We start from the raw sequence: 12572 nt of genomic DNA, 5'->3' as shown, positions 1-12572 counted from the left end.
CAACGCTGCTCCCTGGGGAGTAACCTCCTGCTAATGAAAGCAACAGGCTGGTCAAGGCCATCATCATTTGTTTGGGACAAAACTGCCCCTATCCCATGTTCAGAGGCATCAGTCTGCACAATGAACTGCTTAGAATAATCTGGAGCTTTTAGAACTGGTGCTGAGCACATTGCTTGTTTCAGGGTGTCAAAGGCCTGTTGGCATTCCACAGTCCAGTTCACTTTCTTGGGCATTTTCTTGGAGGTGAGTTCAGTGAGGGCTGTCACAATGGATCCATATCCCTTCACAAACCTCCTGTAATACCCAGTCAAGCCAAGGAATGCCCTGACTTGAGTCTGGGTTTTTGGAGCTACCCAGTCCAGAATAGTCTGGATCTTGGGTTGGAGTGGCTGAACTTGGCCTCCACCTACAAGGTGGCCCAAGTAAACCACAGTTCCCTGCCCTATCTGGCATTTGGATGCCTTGATAGAGAGACCTGCAGATTGCAGAGCCTTCAAAACCTTCTTCAGGTGGACCAGGTGATCCTGCCAGGTGGAGCTAAAGACAGCAATATCATCAAGATAAGCTGTGCTAAAGGACTCCAAGCCAGCAAGGACTTGATTCACCAACCTTTGGAAGGTGGCAGGGGCATTCTTTAAACCAAAGGGCATAACAGTGAACTGATAATGCCCATCAGGTGTGGAGAATGCTGTTTTCTCTTTTGCTCCAGGTGCCATTTTTATTTGCCAGTACCCTGCTGTCAAGTCAAAGGTACTTAAGAATTTGGCAGCACCTAATTTGTCTATGAGCTCATCAGCTCTTGGAATGGGATGAGCATCTGTCTTGGTGACAGAATTGAGCCCTCTGTAGTCCACACAAAACCTCATCTCTTTCTTTCCATCTTTGGTGTGAGGTTTGGGGACTAAGACCACTGGGCTAGCCCAGGGGCTGTCAGAGCGCTCAATTACTCCCAATTCCAGCATCTTGTGGACTTCCACCTTGATGCTTTCCTTAACATGGTCAGATTGTCTAAAGATTTTGTTCTTGACAGGCATGCTGTCTCCTGTGTCCACATCATGGGTACACAGGTGTGTCTGACCAGGGGTTAAGGAGAAGAGTTCAGGAAACTGTTGTAGGACTCTCCTACAATCAGCTTGCTGTTGGCCAGAGAGGGTGTCTGAGTAGATCACTCCATCTACTGTGCCATCTTTTGGGTCTGATGACAGAAGATCAGGGAGAGGTTCACTCTCTGCCTCCTGATCCTCATCTGTTACCATCAACAGATTCACATCAGCCCTGTCATGGAAGAGCTTAAGGCGGTTCACATGGATCACCCTCTTGGGGCTCCTGCTTGTGCCCAGGTCCACCAGGTAGGTGACCTGACTCTTCCTTTCTAGTACTGGGTAAGGGCCACTCCATTTGTCCTGGAGTGCCCTGGGAGCCACAGGCTCCAGAACCCAGACTTTCTGCCCTGGTTGGAACTCAACCAGTGCAGCCTTTTGGTCATACCAAAACTTCTGGAGCTGTTGGCTGGCCTCAAGGTTTTTGGTTGCCTTTTCCATGTACTCTGCCATTCTAGAGCGAAGGCCAAGTACATAGTCCACTATGTCTTGTTTAGGCTCATGGAGAGGTCTCTCCCAGCCTTCTTTAACAAGAGCAAGTGGTCCCCTTACAGGATGACCAAACAGAAGTTCAAAGGGTGAGAATCCTACTCCCTTCTGTGGCACCTCTCTGTAAGCGAAAAGCAGACATGGCAAGAGGACATCCCATCTCCTTTTGAGTTTTTCTGGGAGCCCCATGATCATGCCCTTTAATGTCTTGTTGAATCTCTCAACTAAGCCATTAGTTTGTGGATGGTAAGGTGTAGTGAATTTATAAGTCACTCCACACTCATTCCACATATGTTTCAGGTATGCTGACATGAAGTTGGTACCTCTGTCAGACACCACCTCCTTAGGGAAACCCACTCTGGTAAAGATACCAATGAGGGCCTTGGCTACTGCAGGGGCAGTAGTCGACCTAAGGGGAATAGCTTCAGGATACCTGGTAGCATGATCCACTACTACCAGGATATACATATTTCCTGAGGCTGTGGGAGGTTCTAGTGGACCAACTATGTCCACACCCACTCTTTCAAAGGGGACCCCCACCACTGGAAGTGGAATGAGGGGGGCCTTTGGGTGCCCACCTGTCTTACCACTGGCTTGACAGGTGGGGCAGGAGAGGCAAAACTCCTTAACCATGTTGGACATATTGGGCCAGTAGAAGTGGTTGACTAGCCTCTCCCACGTCTTGGTTTGTCCCAAATGTCCAGCAAGGGGAATGTCATGGGCCAATGTTAGGATGAACTCTCTGAACAGCTGAGGCACTACCACTCTCCTAGTGGCACCAGGTTTGGGGTCTCTGGCCTCAGTGTACAGGAGTCCATCTTCCCAATAGACCCTATGTGTTCCATTTTTCTTGCCCTTGGACTCTTCAGCAGCTTGCTGCCTAAGGCCTTCAAGAGAGGGACAGGTTTCTTGTCCCTTACACAGCTCCTCCCTTGAGGGTCCCCCTGGGCCTAAGAGCTCAACCTGATAAGGTTCAAGCCCCAAAGGCTCAGTTCCCTCAGAGGGCAGAACTTCTTCCTGAGAAGAGAGGTTCCCTTTCTTTTGCTGTGTTGCAGTTGGTTTCCCAACTGACTTTCCTGTTCTCTTGGTAGGCTGGGCCATTCTTCCAGACTCCAGCTCTACTTGTTCACCCTGTGCCTTGCACTGTGCTCTTGTTTTCACACACACCAGTTCAGGGATACCCAGCATTGCCTGCATGGGTTTTTAGTTCTACCTCAGCCCATGCTGAGGACTCCAGGTCATTTCCAAGCAGACAGTCCACTGGGATATTTGAGGAGACCACCACCTGTTTCAGGCCATTGACCCCTCCCCATTCTAAAGTAACCATTGCCATGGGATGTACTTTTCTCTGATTGTCAGCGTTGGTGACTGTGTAAGTTTTTCCAGTCAGGTATTGGCCAGGGGAAACCAGTTTCTCTGTCACCATAGTGACACTGGCACCTGTATCCCTCAGGCCCTCTATTCTAGTCCCATTAATTAAGAGTTGCTGTCTGTATTTTTGCATGTTAGGCGGCCAGACAGCTAGTGTGGCTAAATCCACCCCACCCTCAGAAACTAGAGTAGCCTCAGTGTGGACCCTGATTTGCTCTGGGCACACTGTTGATCCCACTTGGAGACTAGCCATACCAGTGTTACCTGGATGGGAGTTTGGAGTGGAACCTTTCTTGGGACAGGCCTTGTCTCCAGTTTGGTGTCCATGCTGTTTACAGCTATGACACCAGGCCTTTTTGGGATCAAAGTTTTTACCCTTGTACCCATTGTTTTGTGAAGAGGCTCTGGGCCCACCCTCCTGTGCAGGTTTTTGGGGGCCTGTAGAAGACTCTTTACTATTTTTAGTTTTGGTTGTCTCATCACCCTTCCCCTGGGGAGTCTTTGTGACCCCTTTCTTTTGGTCACCCCCTGTTGAAGTCTTGGACACCCTTGTCTTGACCCAATGGTCCGCCTTCTTTCCCAATTCTTGGGGAGAAATTGGTCCTAGGTCTACCAGATGCTGATGCAGTTTATCATTGAAACAATTACTTAACAGGTGTTCTTTCACAAATAAATTGTACAGCCCATCATAATTACTTACACCACTGCCTTGAATCCAACCATCTAGTGTTTTCACTGAGTAGTCTACAAAGTCAACCCAGGTCTGGCTCGAGGATTTTTGAGCCCCCCTGAATCTAATCCTATACTCCTCAGTGGAGAATCCAAAGCCCTCAATCAGGGTACCCTTCATGAGGTCATAAGATTCTGCATCTTGTCCAGAGAGTGTGAGGAGTCTATCCCTACACTTTCCTGTGAACATTTCCCAAAGGAGAGCACCCCAGTGAGATCTGTTCACTTTTCTGGTTACACAAGCCCTCTCAAAAGCTGTGAACCATTTGGTGATGTCATCACCATCTTCATATTTAGTTACAATCCCTTTAGGGATTTTCAACATGTCAGGAGAATCTCTGACCCTATTTATGTTGCTGCCACCATTGATGGGTCCTAGGCCCATCTCTTGTCTTTCCCTCTCTATGGCTAGGATCTGTCTTTCCAAAGCCAATCTTTTGGCCATCCTGGCTAACTGGATGTCCTCTTCACTGGGGTTATCCTCAGTGATTTCAGAGGTGTTGGTCTCTCCTGTGAGGGAACCAGCATCTCTGACTATTATTTTTGGAGTCAGGGTTTGAGGGACCCTGTTCTCCCTAGATAGGACTGGTAGGGGGGAATTTTCCTCCAAGTCACTATCTTCTTCCTCTGAGTTGCCACCCTCAGAGGGGTTGGCCTTTTCAAACTCTGCCAAAAGCTCCTGGAGCTGTATTTTGGTAGGTTTGGGGCCCATTGTTATTTTCTTTATTTTACAGAGTGACCTTAGCTCCCTCATCTTAAGATGGAGGTAAGGTGTGGTGTCGAGTTCCACCACAGTCACATCTGTGCTAGACATTTTGCTTCTAAAAGTTGGAATACTTTTTAAGAATCTACAACTGGTTCTAGAATCTAATTCAAACTTTTACAAACTTTTAAACTCTAAAAGAAATGCTAAACAGGATCTAACACAAGGCCCTAGCAGGTCTTTTAAGAATTTAGAAAACTTTTCAAATTGCAAAAATCAATTTCTAATGACAATTTTGGAATTTGTCGTGTGATCAGGTATTGGCTGAGTAGTCCAGCAAATGCAAAGTCTTGTACCCCACCGCTGATCCACCAATGTAGGAAGTTGGCTCTGTATGTGCTATTTCAAAGTAAGGAATAGCATGCACAGAGTCCAAGGGTTCCCCTTAGAGGTAAAATAGTGGTAAAAAGAGATAATACTAATGCTCTATTTTGTGGTAGTGTGGTCGAGCAGTAGGCTTATCCAAGGAGTAGTGTTAAGCATTTGTTGTACATACACATAGACAATAAATGAGGTACACACACTCAGAGACAAATCCAGCCAATAGGTTTTGTTATAGAAAAATATATTTTCTTAGTTTATTTTAAGAACCACAGGTTCAAATTCTACATGTAATATCTCATTTGAAAGGTATTGCAGGTAAGTACTTTAGGAACTTTAAATCATAAAAATTGCATGTATACTTTACGAGTTATTGACAAATAGCTGTATAAAAAGTGGACACTTAGTGCAGTTTTCACAGTTCCTGGGGGAGGTAAGTTTTTGTTAGTTTTACCAGGTAAGTAAGACACTTACAGGGTTCAGTTCTTGGTCCAAGGTAGCCCACCGTTGGGGGTTCAGAGCAACCCCAAAGTCACCACACCAGCAGCTCAGGGCCGGTCAGGTGCAGAGTTCAAAGTGGTGCCCAAAACGCATAGGCTAGAATGGAGAGAAGGGGGTGCCCCGGTTCCGGTCTGCTTGCAGGTAAGTACCCGCGTCTTCGGAGGGCAGACCAGGGGGGTTTTGTAGGGCACCGGGGGGGACACAAGCCCACACAGAAATTTCACCCTCAGCGGCGCGGGGGCGGCCGGGTGCAGTGTAGAAACAAGCGTCGGGTTCGCAATGTTAGTCTATGAGAGATCTCGGGATCTCTTCAGCGCTGCAGGCAGGCAAGGGGGGGGTTCCTCGGGGAAACCTCCACTTGGGCAAGGGAGAGGGACTCCTGGGGGTCACTTCTCCAGTGAAAGTCCGGTCCTTCAGGTCCTGGGGGCTGCGGGTGCAGGGTCTCTCCCAGGCGTCGGGACTTAGGATTCAAAGAGTCGCGGTCAGGGGAAGCCTCGGGATTCCCTCTGCAGGCGGCGCTGTGGGGGCTCAGGGAGGACAGGTTTTGGTACTCACAGTATCAGAGTAGTCCTGGGGTCCCTCCTGAGGTGTTGGATCTCCACCAGCCGAGTCGGGGTCGCCGGGTGCAGTGTTGCAAGTCTCACGCTTCTTGCGGGGAGCTTGCAAGTTCTTTCAAGGCTGCTGGAAACAAAGTTGCAGCCTTTCTTGGAGCAGGTCCGCTGTCCTCGGGAGTTTCTTGTCTTTTCGAAGCAGGGGCAGTCCTCAGAGGATGTCGAGGTCGCTGGTCCCTTTGGAAGGCGTCGCTGGAGCAGGATCTTTGGAAGGCAGGAGACAGGCCGGTGAGTTTCTGGAGCCAAGGCAGTTGTCGTCTTCTGGTCTTCCTCTGCAGGGGTTTTCAGCTGGGCAGTCCTTCTTCTTGTAGTTGCAGGAATCTAATTTTCTAGGGTTCAGGGTAGCCCTTAAATACTAAATTTAAGGGCGTGTTTAGGTCTGGGGGGTTAGTAGCCAATGGCTACTAGCCCTGAGGGTGGGTACACCCTCTTTGTGCCTCCTCCCAAGGGGAGGGGGTCACAATCCTAACCCTATTGGGGGAATCCTCCATCTGCAAGATGGAGGATTTCTAAAAGTTAGAGTCACTTCAGCTCAGGACACCTTAGGGGCTGTCCTGACTGGCCAGTGACTCCTCCTTGTTTTTCTCATTATTTTCTCCGGCCTTGCCGCCAAAAGTGGGGCCTGGCCGGAGGGGGCGGGCAACTCCACTAGCTGGAGTGTCCTGCTGGGTTGGCACAAAGGAGGTGAGCCTTTGAGGCTCACCGCCAGGTGTGACAATTCCTGCCTGGGGGAGGTGTTAGCATCTCCACCCAGTGCAGGCTTTGTTACTGGCCTCAGAGTGACAAAGGCACTCTCCCCATGGGGCCAGCAACATGTCTCGGTTTGTGGCAGGCTGCTAAAACTAGTCAGCCTACACAGATAGTCGGTTAAGTTTCAGGGGGCACCTCTAAGGTGCCCTCTGGGGTGTATTTTACAATAAAATGTACACTGGCATCAGTGTGCATTTATTGTGCTGAGAAGTTTGATACCAAACTTCCCAGTTTTCAGTGTAGCCATTATGGTGCTGTGGAGTTCGTGTTTGACAAACTCCCAGACCATATACTCTTATGGCTACCCTGCACTTACAACATCTAAGGTTTTGTTTAGACACTGTAGGGGTACCATGCTCATGCACTGGTACCCTCACCTATGGTATAGTGCACCCTGCCTTAGGGCTGTAAGGCCTGCTAGAGGGGTGTCTTACCTATACTGCATAGGCAGTGAGAGGCTGGCATGGCACCCTGAGGGGAGTGCCATGTCGACTTACTCGTTTTGTCCTCACTAGCACACACAAGCTGGTAAGCAGGGTGTCTGTGCTGAGTGAGAGGTCTCCAGGGTGGCATAAGACATGCTGTAGCCCTTAGAGACCTTCCTTGGCATCAGGGCCCTTGGTACTAGAAGTACCAGTTACAAGGGACTTATCTGGATGCCAGGGTCTGCCAATTGTGGATACAAAAGTACAGGTTAGGGAAAGAACACTGGTGCTGGGGCCTGGTTAGCAGGCCTCAGCACACTTTCAATTGTAAACATAGCATCAGCAAAGGCAAAAAGTCAGGGGGCAACCATGCCAAGGAGGCATTTCCTTACAACATGGCAAAGGTGTTTTGATACCACTGCTTTGAACGTAACATATCAGTGATGGTGGAGCATTTTCTGGGGCAGTCCGACAAAATCGCTGACTGGCATTCCCGCCACTTTCAAGATCTCAGTGCATGGCAACTGCACCTGGAAGTATTCAGGATACTTCGAATTATCTGAGGGAAGTTCTCGGTAGAGCCTTTCAACTCCTGCCTTGACTTGCAGCTGGATCGGTTCTTCAGTTGGAGGCTGGATCTGCAAGTGGAGGTGACAGATGCTTTCCTGCAAGACTAGAGTGTGGAAGAGCAGTGAGCATTTCCCCTCTTTGAACTGCTCATGCGATTGGCGAGGCAGGTCTGCATCAAAAGGCGAATCTGATGGTGATCATGTCGCTTTGGTGATCGCTAGTATGGTTTCCAGTGATGATGAAACTTTCTTGGGATTTTCCAAACCATCTATGCCAGAGACAAGACATTCTGCAGGACCCTCTGGGGAATCCTAACCATCTAGTCCTGCAGAGGAAACTGCCCATCATGGCTGGAGGATTACAGGTCTAAGTGTAATGTCTGAGGACTTTCAGAGACAGCTCAAAGTGTGTGCAGAGGCAGGCTGAGTCCATGTAATCCAGAGTCGTTCCTATCTTGAATTTTTTAACCTCACTGGTCAATGATGGTATGGCTTACATGTCAGTAAATACTTTCTGCTCAGTCATTTCAGTAGGCCATCTGCCCATAGAAGCTTTCCAGGTTGGTGAACACCCACTGGTTATGAAATTGATGAGGTGAATGAGACTGTTGTTGCCTCCTGCACCCAGGAACTCCAACCTGTGGGATGTTAATAAGGTCTTCAACTTGTTTCTCACTTGGCCAAGCAATAAATATCTCTGTAGGAAACAGTTGTCAGGTAATTTGGCCATGTTCCTGTTTTTAATCTCTTGCAAATGGGTTTCGGATATACAAGCCCCGGTTATCACAGGTAGGGTATTCATCATATCTCATGATGAACGAAATGTAATTCCAGGATTGTTTCTTAACCATAATATGTGGGAGTCCCAAAACTGTGTGTATTCGGCTGCCGTAAGGCATATGAAGCATCAACAGAAAAAGTTTGCCTGTCTGGAGAAGGTCAACTTCTAATTTGCTCTACGTAAACCATTCAAGGCAGTTTCCTACCCCTTCATAGCCTGTTGAGTGAGAGGTGTCATGCAAGAGGCAGGAATTGACAACTGTGTTAAGCGCACACTGAGCTAGAGATGCTATGTCATCCTAAGCTTTTTCTTTAGGGGCTCATCTGGAGGACATTTTGGCTATGGGCGACTGGTCATTATATTCTACTTCTACTTTAAACCGGTAGTAGATATGGCTCCCCTTATGGTGACTAAGCTTTGAACAAGCGCAATCCTCACCTCCAGTCCTGACCGACTATATAATTTCCTAGTTGTTGTAAGGGAAAGTTTTATTATTCCCACCTGTATCAAAGCTGGTCCCTCCCTTGAGAGTTTGCATCATTGAGAAAATCCGGATTTCGCTGGGTATAAGTATACTTAAGGTTTTGTTGTGATGAAGAAGTTATGTTGCTAATAACAGGATATGGTGCACTATTGTATGTACATGACGTAGTGTATGATTTGTCATGATAATATTTCATGCAAATTGGTTTTTTTTGTGTTGTCTCACAATGTAGGATGTCTTAATACATTTTGTGGAAAGGAATTACAGGATTGTTTTCTCTTTAAGGAAATGAAGCTGCCAAACAAGATTGAGCCAGTGGTAGATTTAATCTTTACATTGGGAATCAGCTCTCGCACGAAGAAAGAGGGGGACATGAACAGAGACAATGGACTATATTACATGAGCTGACTGCTGATTGGTTAGGATGCTTTTTTCTCTTTCTCTTACGGTTTTCTGGGAAACGTAGCCATACCCCCACCGCAAATAAATGGGGCCAAAGTTGTTCTGCCCACCAGTGGGCAGATGGGGCAATTACCCCTGATCCACATCCACATTTTCTTTTTGTATGAACTTTTCGCTGTATTTTGGCTAATTTCTTGGTCTCCTTCAGAGGAACCCACAAAGTCTGGGTACCGCTAGAATCCCTAGGATGTTGGAAAAAAAAAAAAAAGAACGCTAATTTGGTGTGGGTAGCTTATGTGGACAAAAGGTTATGAGGGCCTAAGCTTGAACTGCCCCAAATAGCCAAAAAAAGGCTTGGCACCTGAGGGGGGGAAGGCCTGGCAGCAAAGGGGTTAAAGCTGCTCTATTCAATAAGGTTGAGAAAGCTGAATATAATCCTCACTTCCGGTTTATTAATTGAATTCAAAATTTCAGTTACAACAGCTAAGACATTTTATAGTATCAAGCCACCACATGACTGAAGCTACACTTCCCTGATGCGACCCAAGAACTCAAAAACAGTCTGGGTTTGCTTGTTTTCCTGTCCAACTATGTTCTGTCCTGGCATTTAGCACCCAACGGTTCCTCTTGCAGCAGAACCGAGTATTATTTGCATTATGGGCAGGCCCTGTCTACAGTGGAATAAGGGGCAAAATAACAATGCACTGGAATGGGTCCCCAAATAATTAAGAGTGGTTGAGGTTAATTTAAGCACTCCACCCATCAATTTCAGGAAGAACTGCCAATACACCTCATATAGTCCATCACCATGAATACGACTAGGTGGAAAATCCTCTATGATGATCCAGGGGTCAATAAATTATTAAGAGTTGGTAACGCTAACTATTCCCAAATATAGTTGAATAGCAGAGAAGGCTGGATTTTGCAAGTAAGTATTTTGATTAGTTACGTACAGAGGTGCAGGTGAGAGGAAACGACTACAGAAGATTTAAAAAAGTAAAATATAGTACTAGTGTGATGCCAGTTTTCAATCCTTAACAGTTGTATGCATTCCATTCTCACAGATAAGCACAACTAACATATAGCAGGGTATGCGGCATTAGTTCCAGTTACCAACAGTTCTATCTTTGAACTTCTAAGAGTGGTATGAGCAGATTTTGTTTAGGCATATGGGTCTGTTTTGATGACTGACTGTAGTTTAGAACTGCATTTGATGATCTGATAATGACAGATACAGACACATATTCACAAGAAAACCAACATTTTTTGTGGCACGATTCTCCATTTTGCTTTACTCTTGGTTTGGAAAAGAAGCAAATTGCATTATCAGATGCATGTTGTGCACCAGTAAACCTCATCATATGCATGCATAACTAACACAAGTGTGCAGCTGGAGCAGTCGCAGGTCACTACAACAAAGTAGGGCAGACAATCATGGTTTAAAAATTAGAACTCACAGAAGCAACTTAATTTTGCCTCGTGGATAGGCAAAAACTGAGAATGAGAAGAAGTTGGTCTTGTTGTAACATCTTCACTATCAATGCTAAGAACTAATTTATGACTTAGATACTGCACATTTCAAATGTCTTAAATCAAAATGACAAGTGTTTAATGACAGGGCAGGAATTGTGTCATCAAACCACATTTATAACAACTCACAGGAGTGAAATCAAACCAAAGAACCAGAAACGAAAACATAATTCTAAGACCGAACCGGGGAAGAATCCAACCAGAATGAGAGTAGCATTCAACTGAAGCCAGCAGTACACACCAACAGTGCTATTCAAACAAAGAGCTAGGAGTGCACAGCAAAACTGTAACAACATCAGGTCAGTAGCCCAAAGCACTATAATTTACATAAGGACAGAACAACAGTTTATATCAGTAACATTGATCAATTTCAAAGAAATAGACCACTCTTTGCAAGCACTTTGGACCTTACCATTTTATGGACTGCAAGAAGGTCCAACATTCCTTTAACGTCCTTATTCAAATCCTTAAAAGAGAAGTGTGCTGGTGCAAGGCTCTTCAAGTCTCCAGCCATGCCATAACCTAAGGAAAGCACACACACACATACATACTTTAATGTGATTTGATGGTTTAAAAATACAACAGAGTATTACCTCATTAGATGAACAGGATCTCATTTGACGTGCACTTGCTACAAACCAAAACTATAACGTGTCAACATTTTAGGACAAGTACAATTTGAAGATTCATAAAAATAAATAATGGACAAGAACAACTTTGTGAATGTGAACCAGGATAAAATACTTCATTAGAGCATAAGAAGGTGTATGGATGCATCTACATTCCTTCTTCGTAACACAATCATATTCAAAGGTTTTCATTCAGAGTCCAAGTGGCAAACGTTGGCTCTACTGACCACAAGTTGTCTACAAATTGGTACTCTACACGAGCAATAAAATGAATGATATTTTTCCTTACTAAATTATAAATGAATTTGAATAAATGGATCATATATTTTCTGTAGTCTAGTGCACACTGTTGGTGGCTTGCCAGCCTAGAGATTTCTAGGGAAAATAGTTATAGTTTTAAAGAACAAGTGACTTACCTTTAGTAATGCTCTTTCTAGTGGTTATTCGGCAGGTTCCTCACCTTAGATTACTCTGTCACCAGATGGTATCTGGAAACTTTTCTTAAGCACTGCTGAAGTATGCAACGGAGTCGTGCAGTTCAGCTCTGTGTAGGGCCTGTACTGCTCCTGATGTGAAAGAGTGGAGCCGCATACAAGTGCCACCGATACGCACTGTCAGTTTCTTCTTTCCCTTTCTGTGCCCTCAGACACAAAACATGAACAATTGTTGGTACTAACGTGCTTATCTCTAAATTGGGCCGTTATAAATGTAAAAAGAGGCCATTCCACAGAGCTGTCTAGGTGCAATCCCAGTGAGAGATCTGCGATTCAATACCAACTGTAACTTTTTCTTTGGATGGCTACTTCTAATCGCAGCTTCGTTACCACCGAACAGATACCAAAGAAGCACCTCCCCAGGAGGAAGGTCTGTTGACTGGACTCAGATCATAAAGTCCTGCATGGCAAAGTGGCCTTCCCACCAAACGTAGCCATCAAGACAGTAATGTTTTGTGAATGTATGCATTCATGCCAATGTTGTGGCATAGCAGATGTCAAAGGACATGCACTCAGTCAGCCAACATAGTGGTAGAAGCCTTGGCCCTGTTTGAATGGGCACTCAGGTCTTCCAGAGGATACTGCTTTGCCAGGGCATAGCAGATATTGGCACAAAGGTCTAG

General features: G+C 46.0%; 1 protein-coding gene across 4 annotated transcripts in view; it reads right to left on the bottom strand.

The window, feature by feature from the left end:
- Positions 1-12572, bottom strand: part of EXD3 (exonuclease 3'-5' domain containing 3) — a 1916540-nt gene that overhangs the window by 844176 nt on the left and 1059792 nt on the right. For all 4 annotated transcript variants that reach the window (XM_069241413.1, XM_069241412.1, XM_069241414.1 and 1 more), the window contains one exon: positions 11239-11348. In XM_069241413.1, the coding sequence (XP_069097514.1) occupies positions 11239-11348 (110 nt within the window). The remainder of the gene's footprint in view (positions 1-11238; positions 11349-12572) is intronic.

The sequence above is a fragment of the Pleurodeles waltl genome, chromosome 6 (assembly GCF_031143425.1).
Source record: "Pleurodeles waltl isolate 20211129_DDA chromosome 6, aPleWal1.hap1.20221129, whole genome shotgun sequence".
Lineage (NCBI taxonomy): Eukaryota > Metazoa > Chordata > Amphibia > Caudata > Salamandridae > Pleurodeles > Pleurodeles waltl.
This window is presented reverse-complemented; position numbering and strand designations above follow the sequence as displayed.